We start from the raw sequence: 20153 nt of genomic DNA, 5'->3' as shown, positions 1-20153 counted from the left end.
CACGCGCTGGGAGCTGCGGAGGGGGACAGATGGGGACGGGTGCGCCTCACAGGCGCACGCGTGGCAACACGTGGAGGCTTCACCCTCAGTCCAGGAGTCGCATCCCCTGTCCGGGGTCGTCCTCGTCCTCTTCTCTGGCTCCCACACCCCCAGCGAACCCGCAACCCACTTCCCCTCCCGCGCCGGGGGAGGTCGACCCCCGTTGGGGAACGGTGCCCCGCCCCCCGCCTTGTTACCGGCGAGCCCCGCCCCCCGCCGCCGCCGGAGCCCCGCCCCGCCCCCGCCCCCCGCCGCGCGCCGCGCTCCCCTCGCTCAGTCTGGCGGGCCCCATGCTACTGAGCGGAGCTCCTCCGGCGGGCTCCGGCCCGGGGCCGCGGGCGCAGGCGAGCGCTGGCGGCGGCCCGGGGGGGTCCCGCCGGGGCGCCGGGGGAGCGGGAGCCGGCCCAGGAGGGGGCGGCAGCGGCGGGGTAGCCAAGTGGCTCCGGGAGCACCTGGGCTTCCGCGGGAGTGGCGGGGGCGGCGGAGGGGGCAAACCGGCGCCCCCGGAGCCCGACTACCGCGCCCCCGCGCCCTCCCCGGCCGCGCCCCCCGCGCCGCCTCCCGACATCCTGGCAGCCTACAGGCTGCAGCGGGAGCGCGACTTCGAAGACCCCTACTCCGGGGGGTCGTCCGGCTCTGCCGCTCTCGCCACCCCCACCGTCCCCGGCCCCACGCCGCCCCCGCGCCACGGCTCTCCCCCCCATCGCCTTATTCGGGTCGAGACCCCTGGGCCCCCAGCGCCCCCTTCGGATGAGCGGATCTCCGGACCTCCCGCGAGCAGCGACCGGGTGAGTGCGGTGCCAGGCAGGGTTGGTGCGGAGTGGGTGGTGGTCAGAGGTCTGGAGGTTGCTGGAGGGACAAAGGTGGCCTGGCCAGGGCCGAGCCCCTCGGTGTCAGAGCCTCCGGCGGACGCGAGCTTAGTCCCTGACCCTGGGGCTCCGAGTGCTCATCCACCTTTGTTCAGATTCTCAGCCCGCTCATCTTGAACAGGATGCCCTAACTCTGCCCCTAACCCCAGGACGGCCCGGGGACTGGTGACCCTCCCCCTCCTGCGCTCCCGCTCTCGGCTTTTCAGCCGAGATCCAGCGCGTTTTCTAACGGGATCTGAGGCGCACCCACCTCCCCCTGCTGGCTGCTGGCCTTTCTGCCCCTCCGGGAGCCGCTGCTCACTGCTCTTTGATCTCTGACCCTTTCCCCAGGGCAGAGCAGTGCACAGAAGCGCTCCCCTCCTGCTGCTCCTCCTCCCCATCTCACCTCTTCTTCCCCCTCCTCCTCCCCCTCCCCCTCCTCATCCTCCTGCCCAAGCTCCTTGCAGGTGTCAAAGCCCCAGAAAGGAGGTGAAGGCTGGAGTTTCTCCCCGTGGGCCCAGGAAAAGCTGGCCTTTGCCTTTCCGTGGTGGGGATTGGAGCTGAGCAGGCTGCTGTTCTGGGGAGGCCAGGACTGGCAGTGAGCAGCTCTTGCCAAGGCTGCTGGTCGCTGGGGTGCAGGCCCACTCTTTGCCCCTCCGCATGTCCCTCTCTCCTCCCCATGAGGACTGTTGGTGCCCAGGACCTGTTGCCCAGATGGGGCTAAGCAGCTGAGCCTGTTCCTCCTCTCCTTGGCCTCCCTTTCCCCCAGGCCCCTTCTGAAGGAGGCTAGAGCCTTTTGTCGGTCTGCAGTCACTGGCATGGGGAAGAACAGGACAGCCACTGTTCCCCTGGAGACCCACGGGGCCTCGGAGCTGCCTTCTCCCCAGCTCCAGTGGGCCTTAGCCCTCCCAGCAGAGAGACAGCTGCAAGCACCCTAGCCCCACATGGCCCGGAGTTCTAGGAAGAGCGCTCCGTAGCCACCCTGGCTCTGTTGTCCTTCACTCGCCCTGGGAGCTCAGCTTGGAGCTCACTCTCCGCAGCACAGGGGAGGAGAGCATTTGTGTGAGATTGGTGAGCAAAGTTGCTGTCCGCATCCATTGAGGCTTTGCAGTCTGGAGAGCGCCATTCAGCTCGATTTCCTGGATGAGAGAGGCGTCAGGGTCAGCGCAGAAGCCTCAGGAATGTCAGTTATTTTTCTCTGAGTTCCTGCCATGGGGCATGGCTGCCCTTCCTGGGCAGGATCCTTAGCCTGCAGAGAGGGTTCAAGGGCACCGCTCCAAGGCTGTATTCCTCTCCTTCCTGGTTGTCCCCGCTGTCGTGCGATGTGATGGTGGTGGTGACAGTGAGGCACGGGGGAAGGCTAGGCCTTGTTCTCACCACTGACCATGTAGTCTCCTCCTCTCTGACCACTGCCTGTTGGCACATGGGCCTGAGCTGTCCTTGGCCCCTTTCCTCTCTGCAGTGGCTTGGAATGTCCCTCATAGGCTGCCCACTGAGCCCTGGGCTCCAGGACGAGGGCCATGCCCTGCTCATGTCTGTGTTTCCCAAGTGCCTGACATAGTGCTTGGCATACAGAGGGGTACACAGATACACATGTCCTGAGTGGTGACTGTCCACTACCAGGGTGGCCTGCAAAATTCCCATTGCGCAGACCCCCGAGGATGGCACTGCACCCTCACAGCCGTGCAGAGACAGACACACAGCTGCTTCTTGCTGAGGGCATCCACGCCTCTACGTGGCTGCTCTCATCCACAGGCTGTTCAAACCTGGGTGGGGGGCGGCGGGGGCAATAGATGTCTGAGGCCATTGTCAGCCGCACGGACAGGAATGAACTCCAGCAGGCTCTCCTAGGAGCCTCCCAATCTGTGAGCTCTGTGGTGGGTGTGATGAGAAGGATTTAGAATGCCACCTGAGCTGGCCCCAAGGGCACGGATGCTGTCTCCTGGCCCACCTCAGTAAGAGGTGCTGTCACCCCTTTGAGAGCAGAGTTCTGGGGGCCCTAGGAAGAGCTCAGACGAGGTGTCCAGGCCCTTTACCCTAAATCCAGTGTCCGGGCCCCCTGGGGTCTACTGAGCAGTGCATAGCTGCCAATCCCCTGCCCCCACCCCAGCCTGCCCCACTGAGCTGGTGCGTCTGTGCTGTGGGGTGCTCTCTCCCTCCACTCAGCTACAGGGTCCTGGGGCTTGTTGCTGTGGGTCTCCTGAGGTGAGGTAGGGACTGGGAACTGAGCTGTGCCCTAGGCTGGTCTACTTCTCTCCTTCTGGAGCCTGGTGGCTGGTGCCAGAGGGATCAGACCCCTTTGAGAGGAACTGAGTCATGCAGTTTGATGAAGTGGGAGGGAGTGCTTCTGTGATGAGCCCGGGAGATTGACAGGAAGCCCAGTGAGTGGGGGTAGGAGAGCATGGGGTCCAGCAGAGGACCCTGAGAGTCCCAGGGGGCCCGGGGCTATTAGCCTCCTCCCTGTGCAGGGCTATGGCGGTTGGCCCACACTGATTGGCCAGGGTACAAGGGTGGCCATCTGGGCAGGCCTGGCAGGGCAGGTGTGGGAGCAGCAGGAGTTGCACCCTGCAGCGGGCAGGCAGGGCCTTGCCATCTGGCTGCAGGAAGAACTCCCTGGTGGCACTGGGCGCTCGTCCTGCATCCAGGCCACACTGGCAGAGGGGCTGAAGAGCTGTGCCTTCCCTTGCTTTGCTATCTTTTCTCAGACCTTCAATAGGAAAAACCTTGTCTCGTTAGGAAGGGGAAGGACAGGGGAATTGGGCCCTGATTGGATGAAGCTCTGAGCCACCCATGCCCATCTTCACAATGTGTTCTTTGCCATCATCATACCAAGATGCACGTGTGGCATGGATGAGAAGACTGGCACCATATATTGAGACCAAGGCCCACCCGTGTAGCTCCTGGGGTCTGCAACTCTCCAGAAACTGTGTGTACCTATTTCCCATTTTCCTGGGGAAAAGTTCACAGCTTCAGATGGTCATATGAGTTCACAGGCTCTCAAATATTAAGAACTTTGAAAAATGGAGAGGTGGTATCCACATGGACATGCGTCCCCCAGCCCCAATTTGGAGAGGAGAAAATAGGCCAAATGAGAAGGATAAAGTAAGGGAGCCAGGGGCTGCCAGTATCTTGGCCAGTGTCCTTTGAATGTTTGTGTCTCATGAGGTGACACTGGCCTAGGCACTGAAAGGGACCCTGCGCTTAGAGGACCCGGTCCTTGCTTTGTTTGAGTTTGTTTGCTTTACTTCTCAGGACTTCACTGAGTCTGGAGGTCTGCCCAGGTTACCTTGCACACATTCTCTGAAGGCAATGGAGGGGGAACATCGTGGGGAAGGCAGGAAAGGGAAGAAGGGGTCCAGGTCGCAGACCTCTGAAGGCTTGTTGGGCCGCAGTCCCCTGTGGCCCAGGATGGCCGTCTTTGCTGTGGCTGGTGCTTCAGGGATGGCTGAGGCTGCTGGGGGATTGTGTGGCAGGCCTGTCTGCCCTGCTCGGTGCCGCTGCCTCACTCGGTGGCATTCACTCTGTCTGGGAGACATCTGCACTTGTTGACTTGGCCAGTGGGTGACTCAGTGACACCTCAGCCCTGGTGCTTTACCTGTTGGGCACCAAAGACAGCTGGAGCGAATCCTGACTGGGACCTGGGACTTGTAGGGGGTACCTGCTGTCCATTCCGGTCGCCATTCCCACAGGACGAACATGATGTTAGGTGAGAGCCAATACGGGGCCAAACTCTGCAGTGGGCCTGAGGGTGCTCCCAGAGCCTGACCTCCCAGCTTTGGTGAATCACAGCACCGAGAGGTGCCTTTCGCTTGCTCATGCTCCCCCTCTTTCTCTCTTTTTGGAAAGTGAGAGTTACAGAGAGAGAGAGAGAGATTATTGTCTATCTGTTGGTTCATTCCCCATATGGCCTCAACAGCTGAGGCTGGGCCAGACTGAAGCCAGGAGCTTCATCAGGGTCTCCCACATGGGGCCCAAGCATTTGGACCATTTTCCACTGCTTTTCCTAGGCCATTAGCAGGGAGCTGATTGGGAAGTGGAGCAGCTGCGTCTCACACGGGTGCCTGTATGGGATGTAGGCATCACAGATGGCAGCTTTAGCCGCTATGCCCCAGTGCCGGCCCTCTCTTGGAGCTTGCTTTGTATGTGTTTCTATGAGCTCCTGAAAGGCCCAGAAATTTGGGTTTTTCACCTTTGCTAATATAGTGGCTGACATTTACTGAGCTCCTGCTGTGTGCCTGGTACCGATCTGAAGCCACTGACAGGTGTTAGACCTGTTGATCCTTCCACGCACTCAGTGAGGAAGATTCCCTTCCTCTCCCCAGGTTATACTGGGGGTACTGGAGCACAGGAGTGTTGGGTCCCACTTGTGCAGCCTCTCAGCTCACAAGCCGTGGAGCCTAGGTTCACAGCCAGGCTGCCAGGCTCCGGACTCACCCAGGCCTGGGATTTCAGCACCTCCCTCCAGGAGCCTGGCAGACAGGAGATGTTCACTAAGCGTGTGCTGATAAGCAAGAGGAAGGAGGCTCTTAGAGAAGAAATGAGGAGCATGTCCTGGACTGAGTTCACCATCTCCTAAGTGCTGGGGGCGATCCTTTGCCACCCAAATAGGAAGTGGCTGCATACACGCCCAAGGGTGTTAGAAGTGTGGGTGGTATCCATTGCACGTCTGTAATGTTTGGGTGTCTTATAAGCATGGCATTGCTTTTGTAGTTAGAAAAAGGAAATAAATGTGTTTCATATGAAAGAGTTTTCGGGGCAGACAGATTAGAAGGAAATTCCAGTCGGTAAGAACCACAGATGCAAAAGGTTTGATCTTGGGGAAGGTCAGTCATGTACCATTTCCCAAACCTTGACAGGTCAGCAGGTTTTTAGTGACAAAGGGTTTCCACGGTTAAATACTTTGGGAAATAATGAAACAGAATTAGACTGATTTATTTGCTGTAGGACTACTCAGAGCTGATGTACCTTTTAAATCTACAAATAGAGGAGAGAAGATGCTGCACTTCCCAAATTTTTGGAAAATATATGACAAGGCACTCCTGAGAGTCAAGAGACCCGGATCCCAGTCTTGTCTGGCAAGCTCTGTACCCTAAACAGGCACTGAGGCCTTAATAGCTGAATGTGAAAGATAATGAATGTAAAAGATTATTATCAGAGCCATCGTTTATTGAATACTGACTCCATGCCAGCGTCTGGGCTAAGAACTACAAATTCATTTTCCTCTTCCCCGCCCTGTGAGATAAGTGCTCTTGAAGTCTTCGTCCACAAATACAAAAGACAGGTTTCCAGACCCTGAATGTAAGTAGAGATAAGCAAAGGAAACGGGCAGCGGCAGACTTTGGGGACTTTGTAGAACCAGCGTCTTGTAATGTGTGCCCTCCTTGCTTCTAGACTCTGTGGGTGGGGTCAGGCACGTGTTGCACGGCCTGGCTGCAGAGTGGGAGACCCAAGCAGATGGTGGGCTGGCGAGCTGCTTGGGAGAGGCTTGGGCAGGAAGGAGATTGGAAGTATGACAGCTGCTCTGGGAGGGGCACTGCCTAATTGGAACAGATGCAGTAGCGGGGTCCTGGAGTCAGCCTGCTGAGCGGCAGGAAGGAGGCAGACAGGGGGCCTCTGCGCAGCAGCTGCTTTACCTACTAGTTTGGAAATATGTCAGCATTCAGCAGTGTTCTGGCTATGCCAGAAGAAAGGCCTTAACATCAGCCGTGGTTTAGGTGCCTGCCCCAGAGGCCTCCCTTTGAGCCCCATTCAAACATGGCTTCTCCTGACAGCCTGATCCTGTAGCTGCTCCTGATCAGTCAGACGTCAGGGTACATGAGAATCTGAAAGTTGGTGTCACTCCAGAGGATGGTGACTGCAGCAAAGGGGCCTTTTGAACATCCAGTAAACGTGCTTTGAGCACCCATTGTATGCCAGGCCCAGGGGTGGGTAGAGAGAGCAGCAGTGGGCACATCAGACTGTGGTAGGTCACAGGCATTGGAAACCCATAGGGACAGCTCTGCCCACTGAGTCACCTGTCCTGTTCATGGGGAAGGCGGGCCTGGCCTCTGACTGGGATCCTCTGTGCCCAGGGTGGGCGTCTGTCCTGCCAGCCTTCCCAGCTGTCTTCTCTGCTGCTGTTCCCAGCTCCTGGGCCTGTGGGTGGCTCCTGTGGCTATCCCAGCCCAGAGGGGCTGGGACTTCCTGGAGCAGGGTGTGGAGCCAGGAATAGAACAGAGGAGCCATTGAGCTGCCCACAGAGCTGCCACCTGGGTGCCCAGGGCACTGTGGGTTGGGGCTGGGGAGGCTCATGCCAGGCTGGGAGGAGATGGCTCTGGGCACCAGCCCAAGACTCAGGTGGGAAGGGCGATGGGTGCAGCTCGGGCCAGGTTTGGTGAGAGAGGGGCTGGAGGGGCTCTGTGGAGTGAGGGGTGGGAGGGTTGTTGGAGGCTTGGACCAGGCGCCTGGGCCCCCAGCAGCTTCCGGGCGTACAGCCTCACTCGGGAAGACTCAGTCCCCTTATGTGACCCCACTCCACCCCATTTATGCTTCCTCCCTCTTTGAATGAACAGGGGAAAGCGCTTCCTTTGTCTGTAAATCTGTTGTATGTAAAGGGATTTAACCAATACTGAGTTTTCAGGAACCAGGAATTTAGCAATAAATGTGGTCCCTGCCCTGAGGAAGCTCATTCTCAGGAAGACGCGCAATAAAATCCCACTTGTCAGCCGATTCAGACCGGGCTGAGTGCAAGGCTGCCGCTGACTGGAAGGGTCACCGCCAACGTGAGGGCTTCAGCACCCCCTTGGTCAAGGGCCCAGGTGGCCTGGGAGAAAGTAGCTGGGGGTAGGGGTGGGGTTGCGTGGCTTTGTCACTACTTCCTGTGAGGAAGGAGGACTAGGGGTGAGGGTCTAGAGGGGCAGTAGGTAGTGATAGAAAAGTTTTTAAATTACTGGTTTATTTAAATTTTATTTAGTTTTTAAGTTTTATTTTCATTTGGAAGGCAGAGAGAGTTAAAGATCAATCTCATGTGCCAGTCCACTCTCCACGTAGCCACAGGCGGAAGCCAGTGCCAGGAGCTCACTCTGGGTGCCCCGCCTGAGTGCCAGGGCCCGCAGTGCACATTGGCAGCAAACTGGAATTGGGAGCAGATCTGGGACTCGAAACAGGCGCTCTGAGTTTTGTGACACCGAGCACCTGCCCACAGGGAGAAACACTTTACAGTGCGTACTGTGCTCCAGGTGGCTTATTGGAGCTGGAAAGACAAAACTGACAACGAGCTCAGGCTGCTGGTGGTGACGTGGCCTGGGTGGTGGTTAACCAACAAGCAGGCAGAGATGCAAGGAAGTGAGGAGCCCAGGGCTTTGCTAGAACAAGGGGGGAACTAGAGATAGGAAATGAGGTGGTAGAAGCCACTGGGACATGCCTCAGGGACTGAGAGGGGCCAAGGAGCATGCAGAGGGGATCCCTGCTAGGGGTCTCCATTCCCAGATTCTTATCCCAGAGCAGGGCACTCATTGCCACAGCCTCCCAGCACAACTCGCTCTCCCACAGCCCTGACCCAGCTCCAAACGAAAGCCTAGACTGCCATGTGGGGAAAGGTAAGAGTGCCTCCCCCTTCCTGCTGCAGGCCCTGGAGCCACCTCCCAGCCTCACCTGTCAACCCAGGGGTGCAGCACGCCCAGGATGCTGGCAGCCCTGGGTGGCCTGGGCCCTGTCTCCACCCGAGCTGGTGGCCCGGGAAAAGCCTGCGCCCAGCTAGGAGAAAGGCTCTATTGTCCTCGCTGCTCTCCACCCCAAGCACCTTGAGCGCCTCTGCAGGGTGTGTGGCTGTGGTTTGCTCTGCTTTGACCGGGAGCAGGGGACACAGGGCTGGCTGTTAGCCAATTGTGTGGGAGAAAGGGGCAGTGTGGGGAGTGGAAGGCCAAGGCAAGGCCTTTCCTGTTGCTGTCCCCATCATCCAGGAGCCAAAGGAATTTCAGCAGAGCCTCAAGGCTGTCCCAAGGTATCTCTCCCAGGATGCCCACTGGTGGCAGGTTGGCAACCGTTTACCCAGAGTATCCATCCTGCTTCTTCCCCTTGGGCAGAATGGTCTTGGGCCTGTTGCCCCTTGACTGTCCAGTTTTCAACCCCTTAAAGTAGGCCTAGCGATTCTCACACGACAGGGATCTGGTGAGTGCCGTGATAGAGTGAGAACACAAACTTTCCTTGTTGATGGTCAGCACTGTTTCTTTTGTCAGCATCTGGAAGTGCACTGGTCAGTGTGTGGACCACGCTGTTCTCTGAGCTGCCTGGCTATCCTGGCCTTTTTCTTTGAACTCTCCCAACACCTTTGTTTATAAAGATTTATTTGTTTAAAAGAGTGACAGAGACAGAAAGATCCTTCACCTACTGGCTCACTCCCCAAATGCCCACAACATCCAGGGCTGGGCCAGGTTGACACCAGGAAACAGGAACTCCACCCAGGCCTCCCACATGGGTGGCAGGGGCCCAAGTACTTGAGCCATCATCTGTTTCCTCCCAGGATGTGTTAGCAGGAAGCCTGATCAGAAGCAGAGGTACCAGAACTCAAACCAGCATTCCAACATGGAACGTGGGAGTTTGTGTCTGTGCCACAGTGCTCACCCCTTTCCAACAGCTTAGATTTTAATTTATTTATGTGAGAGGTAGAGTTACAGATAGTGAGAGGGAGAGACAGAGAGAGAGGTCTTCTTTCCTTGGTTCACTCCCCAAATGGCCACAATGTCTGGAGCTGCGCCGATCTGAAGCCAGGTCTCCCATGCGGGTGCAGGAGCACAAGGACTTTGCCCATCTTCTACTGCTGTTCCAGGGCACAGCGGAGAGCTGGATTGGAAGAGGAGCAGCCAGGACTAGAACCGGCACCCATATGGGATGCTGGTGCTGCAGGTGGAGGATTAACTTACTGCGCCATGGCACCGGTGCTAGTTCTTTGAATTAAGTCCCTCTGTTGAACCTCCTTGTGTTGCCTCTTGTCCTGCGTGGACCCTGACTGAGGCAGGCCCGAAAGCCCAGTTGCCTCGTCCTGGCCTAGGATATGGTCCAGAGGCACAAATCATAGAGAAGAAAGATGCCCCACTTGGTTGGATGCCTAACGGGGAAACCCTGCCAAGGAAGAGCCAGAGCTCGTCCCCCATCCAAGCTCAGGGCTTGCCCTTGGGTGGCTGGGGCTCTGGCTCTGAGGCAGCCTACCCAGAACTCTTGCTGCCCTGGACAGAGCATCTGGGGAGAGGCAGAGCTGCCTGTCAGCAGCCTGAAGCCCTCTGTCTTTGCTGCTCTCACAGTTGGCAATCCTAGAAGACTACGCAGACCCGTTTGATGTTCAGGAGTCTGGTGAAGGCTCAGCAGGAACTTCAGGAGCCCCAGAGAAGGTCCCTGAAAATGACGGCTACATGGAGCCCTATGAGGCCCAAAAGATGATGGCTGGTGAGTGACGGGGGCTGGGGTGTTTCCTGAGGCGTGGGATCTCCAGAACAGGCTCTGGCACCCACAAGTCCAAGGACTGATCCCTTGGTCCCTAGAACATATGGAAGAAAGCCTTTGCCAGATCCTTGTGAGGACGGCCACTCATTCAAGATAATCATTCTGGAGAAGGAGCTGTGACTTGTGAGGCCGGGGTCACCAGGAAGGGCAAGGTAGTGGGGTGGGCTGGGATCCCAAAAAGAGGATCACTAGGGTTGGGGAAGGTGATGATGGGATGTCACAGTGCAACATTGTGGTGACAGGGACATATGACTAGAGATACAGATGCAGTGGGCCCCATGAGGTTGGTCAAAAGTGGTTCAAGGATTTGGGGTAGGGAGAAGTGAATAAGACTTGGCCTTGAGGACAGAGGCCAAGAGAGGATCCGAGAAGGAGACCCAAGTTGGCGGTGATCAGAGAGAAGGACAGGGATGGGTCACGGAAGCCCGGGGCCCAGGTCGGAGGAGAGGAGAAGTGGATCGGGGTGGAAGACATTTGTGTGGGGTCTGTAGGGGGAGTTGAGGCGAGGGAAACGACAGGGCCTGAGAAGCACTTTGATGACTGGAATGAAGTGTTTGGACCTGTTCCAAAAAAGTGAGTGGAGCCATTGTGAATTCTTGAGCAAGGGAGGAACAGGACGAATATGGCATTTTAAGAGGATTACTGAAGCTCTGGTGTGCAGAACGAGCTGGAGGAAGGAGGCATCAGAAAGTTGCATTGGCAGGGTGTTGTGGAAATTAGGCTGTTAAGGGGCCAACAGTTAGCACCCCTTCTTCCTCTCCTGAACTTGGAAATAATTGAGAATAAGATAAAGGAAACAGAGAGAGATTAAAATATCAGTTTTCTTACTGATAGAGTTGATCGGAGAGCACTGCTTATCTGTGTCACCGACATTGGGTTCCTTAATACTTCGTCACAGAATTACACTTGCCAGCTCAGGCGTGGGTGGCACAGGACAGCTGTAGGCCACTCACTGCATGGAGCAGAGAACCAGAATGGTCTCTCCCTGCAAGAAGGCAGATCTTAGAAAGAGTGCAAGCCTTCACTGGCCAATCAGATAAGCTGCTTCTCTTCCTTGAGAGAGGTGAGTGAGAGGGGCAGAGAGCGAGGGTCAGGAGGGTCATCCCACGGGTTCCACAGAAACTTGAGGTTCACCCTAGCCATCATCTAGGAAATGCTCAGGTCTGGCAAGGAGCAGATGACTTTGGAGAATGAAGGAGGGTCAGGTCCAGGTGTTGCGGACAGAAATGAAGACAGCGAGGGGGCAGCTACACTATGAGGTCAGAGGGGCGTGGACCCCAATTGCCCTGGACCTGCTTGTGACAGTTTGAGTGCGGATTTTTATGGGAGTAGCTGCAGAGCTTTTGTTGGACGTTCACTGGGGACAGTGATCCCCAGCAGCTTTGGAGAAGGTGGGGAGTTGGTGACAATGGATGTCCAGGTGAGATGCCTTTGTGGCCGTGGAAACGTGACTGGGAATACGGAAGCAGTGGCTGCCAGGAGGCTGGGCAGGTCATTCAGGGAGTTGGGGGGAAGGGAGGAGAGTGACATAAGAGGCCTGCTTGAGGGAACAGAGGCCAAGTGAGAGTGATCTGAGAGCAGACAGTCCCAGAAAACCACCTGGCAAAGGGGAAGGCTCCAGGGAGGGCGTGCCTAGTGGTGTCTGAGCAACCAAGAAGCACTTTCTGGCTGAGAAATGATATCACTTGGGACACAAGGAGATAAAGGGAGCTGGGCAGCAGGGAAGAGATGGACTGGAGGTCCCTGCCTTAGTTTCCTAAACACGTCCACCTCCACTGCCCAGCCCTTCCTTTCACCGGTCCACCACTGCCTCCTCAGCCCTGGAAGTGCACTGAGGGTGAGACACCAGGCCCTGTGACTGCTAAGCTCCCCCAGAGCCGCGACTCCTGCCCTGCAGGAGGCACAGTTCCTAGTGGAAGGGGGGGCCCCCCCGGCAGTCAGGCCTGAGCTCTCCCCTCTCCTCGCCCTGGCAGAGATCCGGGGCTCCAAGGAGACAGCAGCTCAGCCCCTGCCTCTGTACGACACGCCCTACGAGCCAGAGGAGGAGGCAGCCCCCCCTGAGGGAGAGGGGGCCCCCTGGCCCCGGGAGTCCCGCCTGCCTGAGGACGATGAGAGGCCCCCCGAAGAGTATGACCAGCCCTGGGAGTGGAAGAAGGAGCGGATTTCCAAAGCCTTTGCAGGTGGGTCTTGGTGGACAGGGCACTTTGCTGGGGCCCTGGGCTGCTGGCTAGACCCTGGGAGAAGGGGGGTGTGGGCCCCTGGGGGGCTGGGTCATCAAGCCACGTGGGGACACAGTGCCATGTGCAAGGCCAGGGAATGGGCACAGGCAAAGGATGAGACCTTCCAGAGCCCACGAAGCATGGGCCACTTCCATCTTTTGGAGGACTGAGTGTATTTTAAAAATAAAGAAATTCCAACACAGAATTCTAAAACTTGTGGCACGTGTTAAATCTCAATATTTAATAAAAGGCAAGGCAGCATTTAACACAATGGAAGCAGGAATTCCAGGGCTGTGTGTCCCAGGGGTAGGCCCTGCCTGACCCAGAGGGAGGCTGTGAGGGATCTGCTGATGGCCACTGAGTGCAGATCAGGTTTCTCCAGGCCCCGGTCGCCCATAGACAGCCTGGGCTGGGAGGGGCAAGAGCCAGTGGAAAGAGGGCTTTCACTCCCAGATCCTCGTGGTGAGAATGTAAAGGGTTAATTGCCATTAGACTTCATTTCTACTCCCAGTGTCCACCCCCCAGGCCCTCCTTGGGCAAGGGGCTCATCCCCACCTTGGCTGCCTAGGAAACCTAGGCTTCTAATTTGCTTCCTGTAAAGCACCCGCCACTGAGGATGGGCCGTTTATCTCCAGAAGTCTCCTTGGAGAATCGATATTGTTTGGATTGCTTAATGGGAAAATCTATGCCCGTCATTAGGAAACCTCGTTAGCAGCCCTGCAGCCGCCGGTGGCATCACTCTTCCTGGGGTTGGGTGGGCGGGGTGGGAACTAAGTTTCAGTAAAGCATCTCTTGCAACCTGAGTCCACCAGGCAGCCTGAGGCTGGGTGGTCTCGGTCTGTTCAGTCTGTTACCTGTGAGTTCCCAGGTTGCGGGGAGTGGGGAGAAAGGGAGAGCACTCTGAGGTGTGGGTACCTCCCCTTCCTGCTTTTCCTCCTCTCCTGCTGCCTTCGAGCCCTAGAGGCTTGTGAGAGGTCAAATGAGGGGGACCCCCCAGGGCTGGCTGACCTACCGAGGCCCTCTGTCTCGTACCCTTGCACCGGGCCACCCCTGTCTCTGCCTCTGCCCCTCTTCCTTCTAGGCTGTCCTGTGTCCTGACTCTGGGTTTTGGTGTCTCAACCTCTGCCTCTCCCTGTCCTTGTTTCTGTCACTGTCTGTTTCTCTTCTCCCTTCTGCTACCGGCTCCAGTTGACATTAAGGTCATCAAAGACCTACCTTGGCCTCCGCCCGTGGGACAGCTGGACAGCAGCCCCTCCCTGCCTGACGGGGACAGGGACGTCTCCGGTCCAGCCTCACCCCTCCCTGAGCCCAGCCTGGAGGACAGCAGCGGTGGGTCCTGCGGGGGCTCGTGGCCAGGACCACATGTCCACGGGTTCCTCGGGCTTTGTGGCCTTGAGTCGGGGTGGGGGGGGGACTGAGAGGTGGGCCCAGAAAGAATGCCGCTTGGATAAGCATTGGGAGCGACACAGTGCAAGCTGTAGGGGAGTCTCCTAGGGGAGGGCCCCTCCTAGAATGCTCCCCACAAGGTCACTTCTTTGGATGCAAATGCCTGGGGAAGGGGCTGGGGGGTCAGGGTTGGCGCTGGCACAGGAAGTGTCTAACTCTTGGAGGAGAGGATCTGATCCTGGCAACTGGGACCGAAAGACAGCAGGGCTTGAGCATGCTACAGGGAGAAAACATGAGAAATGGGGAGAAAGAAGGCACACTGAATTCTTCTGTGTTCAGTGTGGTCCAGAATTGCCCCCCACTCGGGGCAGGGGGCGTGTGCTCATCTGTGGGTGCACAGACATGAGCACCCATTGCGCTGCTGTGCCTCAGGGTTGTGGGTACTTTGTGAAGACAGCACAAAGGAAGGCACCTGTCACTTGTGCCTGTGGCCCTGTGGCCTCCTGGGCTTCGGTGGGTGGGGGTTGGGAGCCAGTGGGCAGTGACCTTGGGATGGGGGAGGGGCCGCCTCCGGGGCTCCAGGCAGGATTAGCCTGTCAGGACAGGATGGCACCGAGGGGAATCGGATAATTGTTCTCAGATCGATAAGTCATTTCTGCAGAATGGCTTGGCAGGGTGATTTGGAGAACGGTAATGAACTCTGAGGAGGAGAAAGAAACAATATTATCAGCACCGAAGCCACCCCGAGGGGGATGGAATGGGGCAGGCAGCGGTGTCCCCCATTTCTCCTGTTGCTTCTGTCCCCCCGGCCCACAGTGTCGGGGCGAGGAGGCCCTGTGTGGTAGAGGGGGCTGTGCCCACCCTCAGCCCTGCCAGGGGACAAACCCAGGATGTGGTGAGGCACAGGAGCGTTTGTGCAGCTCCTGGGACATTGCCTGACCCCTCTGGGGACCAGCGGCTGTGGGGGAGGGGCACTGGCTAGTCAGCAGGGCCCCTCCCCTAGGGTCCTCAAGGTCTGTGACCAGCGTGCTCCCCACAGCCCAGTTTGAAGGACCGGAGAAGAGCTGCCTGTCACCCGGCCGAGAGGAGAAGGGGCGGCTACCTCCCCGACTCTCCATGGGGAACCCCAAGCCAGCCAAAGCCCTAAACACGGAGCCCGGCAGCCCTCTGGGGGAGTGGACAGACCCAGCGCTGCCTCTGGAAAACCAGGTGTGAGTGTCTGTGTCCAGCCGGGGGCCTCCTGCCTCTTTGTCCCCACCTGGCACTGCCTTCCCTATGAGGGACACCCGGAATGGGTGGGCCTGGACAACGAGGGACCCAGCAGAGATGCCCCCTCCTCTCTCTCCCCCTCAGCTGGTACCACGGGGCCATCAGCCGAACCGACGCCGAGAACCTGCTCCGGCTGTGCAAAGAGGCCAGCTACCTGGTGCGCAACAGCGAGACCAGCAAGAATGACTTCTCGCTCTCCCTCAAGTGAGTGGTTCTATTCCCCTCTGGCCCAGCCAGCCCCCTTGAGCGTAGCTGACTGCGCCAGGCACAGCGATCCTGAGCTGTCAAGAGGTTGTTCTTAATGAGCACAGGGTCCATGGGAGCACAGCGCCCAGCCACAGCATCCAGCTTGCCCACTGGCTGTGTGGCCCGGGCCCCTTACCCTCTCTCAGTCTCAGTTTCCTTATTAATAAAGTGGGACGATAAGGATTAGATGAAGTAATGTATGGGACGCACCCAATAAGTTACCACCACCGTCATTAATAGAAGCCCAAGAGATTCTAGCAGCCTGGGCCAGGAGAGAGGAGCTGTGCCTGGGGGAGCTTGCAGGTCTAGATGGGTCGTGGGAGGGGGCAGGGCCCTGGACTCAAGCTGTTCCTGTTTACTGAGAAAGTTCAGTGGGTGGGGGTGAGGAGGAGTCCTGGGAGAGGAGGGAGGGGCGGGGCCCTCCTTTTCCACCAGCCTCCCTCCCAGGAGGGAGAGCCACAGACCACTTCCTACCTTGTCCCCTAGATACACCCCCTACTTCAAACAAATCCAATCTTTAGAAATTTGGGACTATAAGCCAGACATATTTAAGAGGCTGGTTAGGCACCTTCATTAAAAGGTAATAGGAAAATTGCCAAACTATAGTCAGGTCACCTGGGTTCTATTCTCGGGGTCTGATAAAGCCAGCTGTGTGACCTTGGGCCAGTCACTTAACCTCTCTGGGCCAGGGTTTCTCCCTCTGCATAATGAATTGGTGGATACACTTAGATTTCTTCCAGCTCTCATACTCAAGGAGTCTGCAAATTGCAAAATCAAAGGAGCATTTTTAGAAAATTTCATTTGTCAAAAATTTGATTTGCATGATTTCAGAAATGTGTATTGCTGTAAAAATTGTAGTTATGACCCATGGAGCATACCAAGCCACCTTGCAAGGTAGATCTAAATAGATTCAGAGAGGTTTGTGACTTGCCCAAGGCCACCAGCCAATGAAGTCCCCGAATTAGGATTTGAACCCAGCTCAGTCTGACTCTAAGAACCACGCTGCTCCCTTGCATGGCCGCACCCCTCCCCAGGTGCTGTGTACTGTGGCTGGTATTGTCCAGGGCCAGGGGAGATAAAGCAGCCTGACTCCCTGAATGGAGCCAGCAGGCCCTCCCTTATTCTGGGGAGCAAAGAGAGGAGGCAGGCCTGGACGCCACTCCAGCCCTGGCTGATCTGGCCCCGCCAGCATCTGTCTGCCAGAGCCTCGTTTGCATATAAATGGCTTCTCTGAAATACAATTATGGTTTCTCTTCTCTCCCTAATGGAAGGGCTTTCACTGGTAATTAAACAGCTTCCTCAGAAAGCTTTGCCAGCTCCTGCCCTGTGGCCCAGCTGGTCCCACCCCAGCCCCTTGAGGGTCTGGCAAGGGCTTTTCTGTGTCCTAATGGTCCCTTGGGACTTTGTCCCAAGAGGTCAGAACCCTCGGCCACCTCCGTCCCCAGGAGGGGGTTACACGGATGGAAGCTGGGCTCTCTGGCCACTTGTTGCCCCTTTGGGCCAGATGCAATGTGCAGCTCTAGGGGGAGCGATTCCCCGAGATGGGCTGTGGGGAGGGAGTCATCCTCAAATGGGAGATGATGAGAGGGAAAGCAGGGCCCACACTGCTGCCCGCAGCCTTGAACCTGGGCCCTGGCACAGGACAGACAGTGGAGGCTGGCTGCTCACTGCCTGCCCTCTCCACTGCCCACAGGGGCTTGTACATCAGCCCCAGCTCTTATCTCAGACCTACAGAGAGCCCCACACCCTGAGACGAACCCAGCTTCTCCCTTCTCCCGGCAGGCTGCTCAGCTCCTGGCTGAGGGCTCCAGGGCACCCTGCCCTGGCCAGAGGCAGAGGCATGGAGTTAGGGATGTGGCTTTCCTCCCAGGCCTCTCTCCTCTCTGTCTCCCCACTCCTCCTGCTCTCTCCCTTGTGGGCCTAGTGAAACGAGCCTCCTTTGCAGCCAGGCAGGCCAGGCAAGTGATGAGGCAGCCTCAAGGGCGGGGCCTCAGACAGAGCGGCCCCTCACCAGCCATACTCACACCCGCATTAAGCTCTGTCCTGGTTCCCAAGTGGGCTGCCAGCCAGCAGCAAAGTGCCCAGGCCCGGGACTCCCCAAGAGGTCCCTCACCCTTGCCTCTGAGTAAATTTCAGGCCTGGGGCCTGGCAGACCACCCCTCTGGCAGTTCTCGCTGGGGACCTCAACCTTCCACTGCCCCTCTACAGCTCAGAGTGTCTGGACGTTTCGGAGCTGGCCAGAGCTCCGAGCAGTGGGGTCCTGGTCTTGGGGTCAGAACCGGGCAAGAGTGCTGATTACTGAGCTGTGGGTTGGGATGGGAGAGGCAGTGGGCGTGTCCTCTCTGAGGAAGGCCATAGAGCTGCAGCCTGAAGAAGGATGATGTCATCCCAGGCTGAAGGGTCGATTGCTTGAGCTGGGTCCTCAGGGCCTTGGGCCCCAACAGCAAGAGGGTGGAGGGGTGTCCCCAGGAGGAGATAGCTGAGCACCCCCAGGTTGGGGGGGACACTTCCAGATCTGCTTCACCCCTCCCTGTCTTTGCAAGAGAGAACCCCCACCGAGTCTGGGTTGTCACCTGCCCACCCACCATCCCACCAACAGCATCTGTGGCTCCACATGAGTCACCAGGGAGCCAACCCCACAGCTCAGGAAGGGCCCCGGTGAACTGGGCCTGGCTTTGCAGGCTGGAGGGCAAGGGTACCCGGATCCCACGGAGGGAGGGGTGCCCCTTGCACACACCCTGTACACTCACTGTGTACACATTCTCAGCACACCCAGTGTCCTCCCACAAAGCCTGATGCCACCCACCCAGGCACCACCACCCCGCAGTGGCTGTGGGAGGGCGGCCCCCACTCACCAGGTCTCCTCTCTTCCCAGGAGCAGTCAGGGCTTCATGCACATGAAGCTGTCGCGGACCAAGGAGCACAAGTACGTGCTGGGCCAGAACAGCCCTCCCTTCAGCAGCGTGCCCGAGATCGTGCACCACTACGCCAGCCGCAAGCTGCCCATTAAGGGGGCCGAACACATGTCCCTGCTCTACCCCGTGGCCATCCGGACTCTGTAGACGCGAGGCCAGGGCACTGTGATAGACCTGCAGCCGGCCCTGGGCCCGCCGCCACCGGCTCCGGGCTGTGGCTCCTCCGGGGCCCAGGAGCTCACAAACCTTTCTTCCCCTTTCCCTGGGAGGGGGCGGACGCTGGAGATTCCTTAATTTATTTTGAAGGGGAAGGGCCTTGGAGTAAAGGGTTTTCCGGAGCCGGGGAGAGAAATGCTGGTCCCTGGGGGACGCGGGCTCCGGCGCCGCTGGTCTCCTAGGGAGTTTGTTGGCGGCTCCGGCCCTTCCCACCCGGGATGCGTGCAGGGCACAGCCGGCGGCCGTCTACCGGCCTCCAGACAGCCGGCGGGCTCTGCGCAGGCGTACCCGGGGGACTGAGACGGCGCTGGGGGGTGGGGCGGACAGGGCCCAGGCCCGAGGGAGCTGTGCAGTCCCCGCGCCGCCCCGGCTCGCGGCCAGAGGCCATAAATAAACCCGATCCTGCCAGGCACGGCCGTGTCCGCAACTTCGGCGCCGCCCCCGGGATGGCGGGGGCGGGGAGCACGGGCTCTGGTTTATAAATCAACTCCCGAGCAGGCGCAGGCCGGCCGAGAACGGCATTTTTCGAAGCATTGAGTTCCTTCCCTTGACGAGACGTCAAAGCAGCCCCTGCAGCCGCCCGCCAGGGCTGGGGGACCCTGGCCCGCCGGCCACGCGGCGCCCCGAGAGCGCGTCGGATCTCCTGCCAAAGCCGTTTGTCTGGGAGGAGGGGAGACGCTGAGACAAAGAGGCGGCGCGCCGGCGGGGCAGCGGCGGCCATGCCACGCGGAAGCCGCGCGCCGGCGGGGGCGGCGGGCTGCGGGGGTCCCCACTCACTTCCTTTCCGGAGGAAGCCGGGACCGGCCGAGCCTCCCGCAACCCCTGCCGGGTGGGTCGGGCCCCGGGACGCCTGCTTGCCTCGGCTCGCGGCCGAACCTGGCGGGGCTGGCCGCGCGCGCCCCCTGGTGGTCGCCCTCTCAACCACTGGCAAGGTGAACAGAAGCTGTCCCGTGTGCGGGACAGACACCCTCGGAGGGCAGTCTGACGGGCAACCCCCAAGTGCAGTGAGAGTCACAGGACTTGGCAGTGTCTGATCCAGGGGGCACGGGATCTAGCAAGTGCAGGAGGCCTTTGGGGGCGACAGAAAAGCTCATGTGAAACTGAGTGGTTTCAGAAATCATATAGCGTTGCCCTATCGGGAGACTTGAGCGGCTGGGTGACAGGATCATCTGGCTGTATTCTCACTGCCTGAAGTGAGTATTGGGTATGGGTATTAGGCACAGGTGCCGGAGCATTCTATTGTTCGGAGAAGGGCGGGGAACAACTGAGGGCCTCGAGCAAGCCCCACGCTATAGGCTCCAGCTGTGTCTCCTCCCCTCTGCCCAGCCCACCTCCTGGAGCCCCAACAGCCTGCCTCCCTCGCCCTCTCCCTCCCCCTCCCCCCTCCTCCCCCTCCCCCTCTCCCTCTCTATCAGGCTTCAGAGCCACGCACTAACTTGCCCCCCCCCATGCCAGTCACTAAAGGGCATCCCTGGGGCAGGAGACAGAGCAGGGTCTCCTGCTGGGGCACTTGGCCTTGGGCCAGTTCCTTTCTTCCA

The 20153-nt window shown here is 58.6% G+C and overlaps 1 protein-coding gene across 2 annotated transcripts; it reads left to right on the top strand.

Annotated features, from left to right (window-relative positions):
• Positions 1 to 329: 329 nt before the first annotated feature.
• Positions 330 to 19020, top strand: SHF (Src homology 2 domain containing F). Of its 2 annotated transcripts, XM_062205828.1 has the most exons (7): positions 330 to 827; positions 10166 to 10307; positions 12338 to 12544; positions 13772 to 13912; positions 15009 to 15180; positions 15323 to 15442; positions 18360 to 19020. In XM_062205828.1, exons 1-7 carry the CDS (start codon positions 330 to 332, stop codon positions 18544 to 18546), a joined length of 1467 nt encoding a protein of 488 aa, XP_062061812.1. In that variant the 3' UTR covers positions 18547 to 19020. The 2 variants fall into 2 exon arrangements, with proteins under 2 accessions (XP_062061812.1, XP_062061811.1); XM_062205827.1 differs by lacking the exon at positions 13772 to 13912.
• The last annotated feature ends 1133 nt before the right edge of the window (positions 19021 to 20153 follow it).

Source organism: Lepus europaeus, chromosome 11 (assembly GCF_033115175.1).
Source record: "Lepus europaeus isolate LE1 chromosome 11, mLepTim1.pri, whole genome shotgun sequence".
NCBI classification, from domain to species: domain Eukaryota; kingdom Metazoa; phylum Chordata; class Mammalia; order Lagomorpha; family Leporidae; genus Lepus; species Lepus europaeus.
This window is presented reverse-complemented; position numbering and strand designations above follow the sequence as displayed.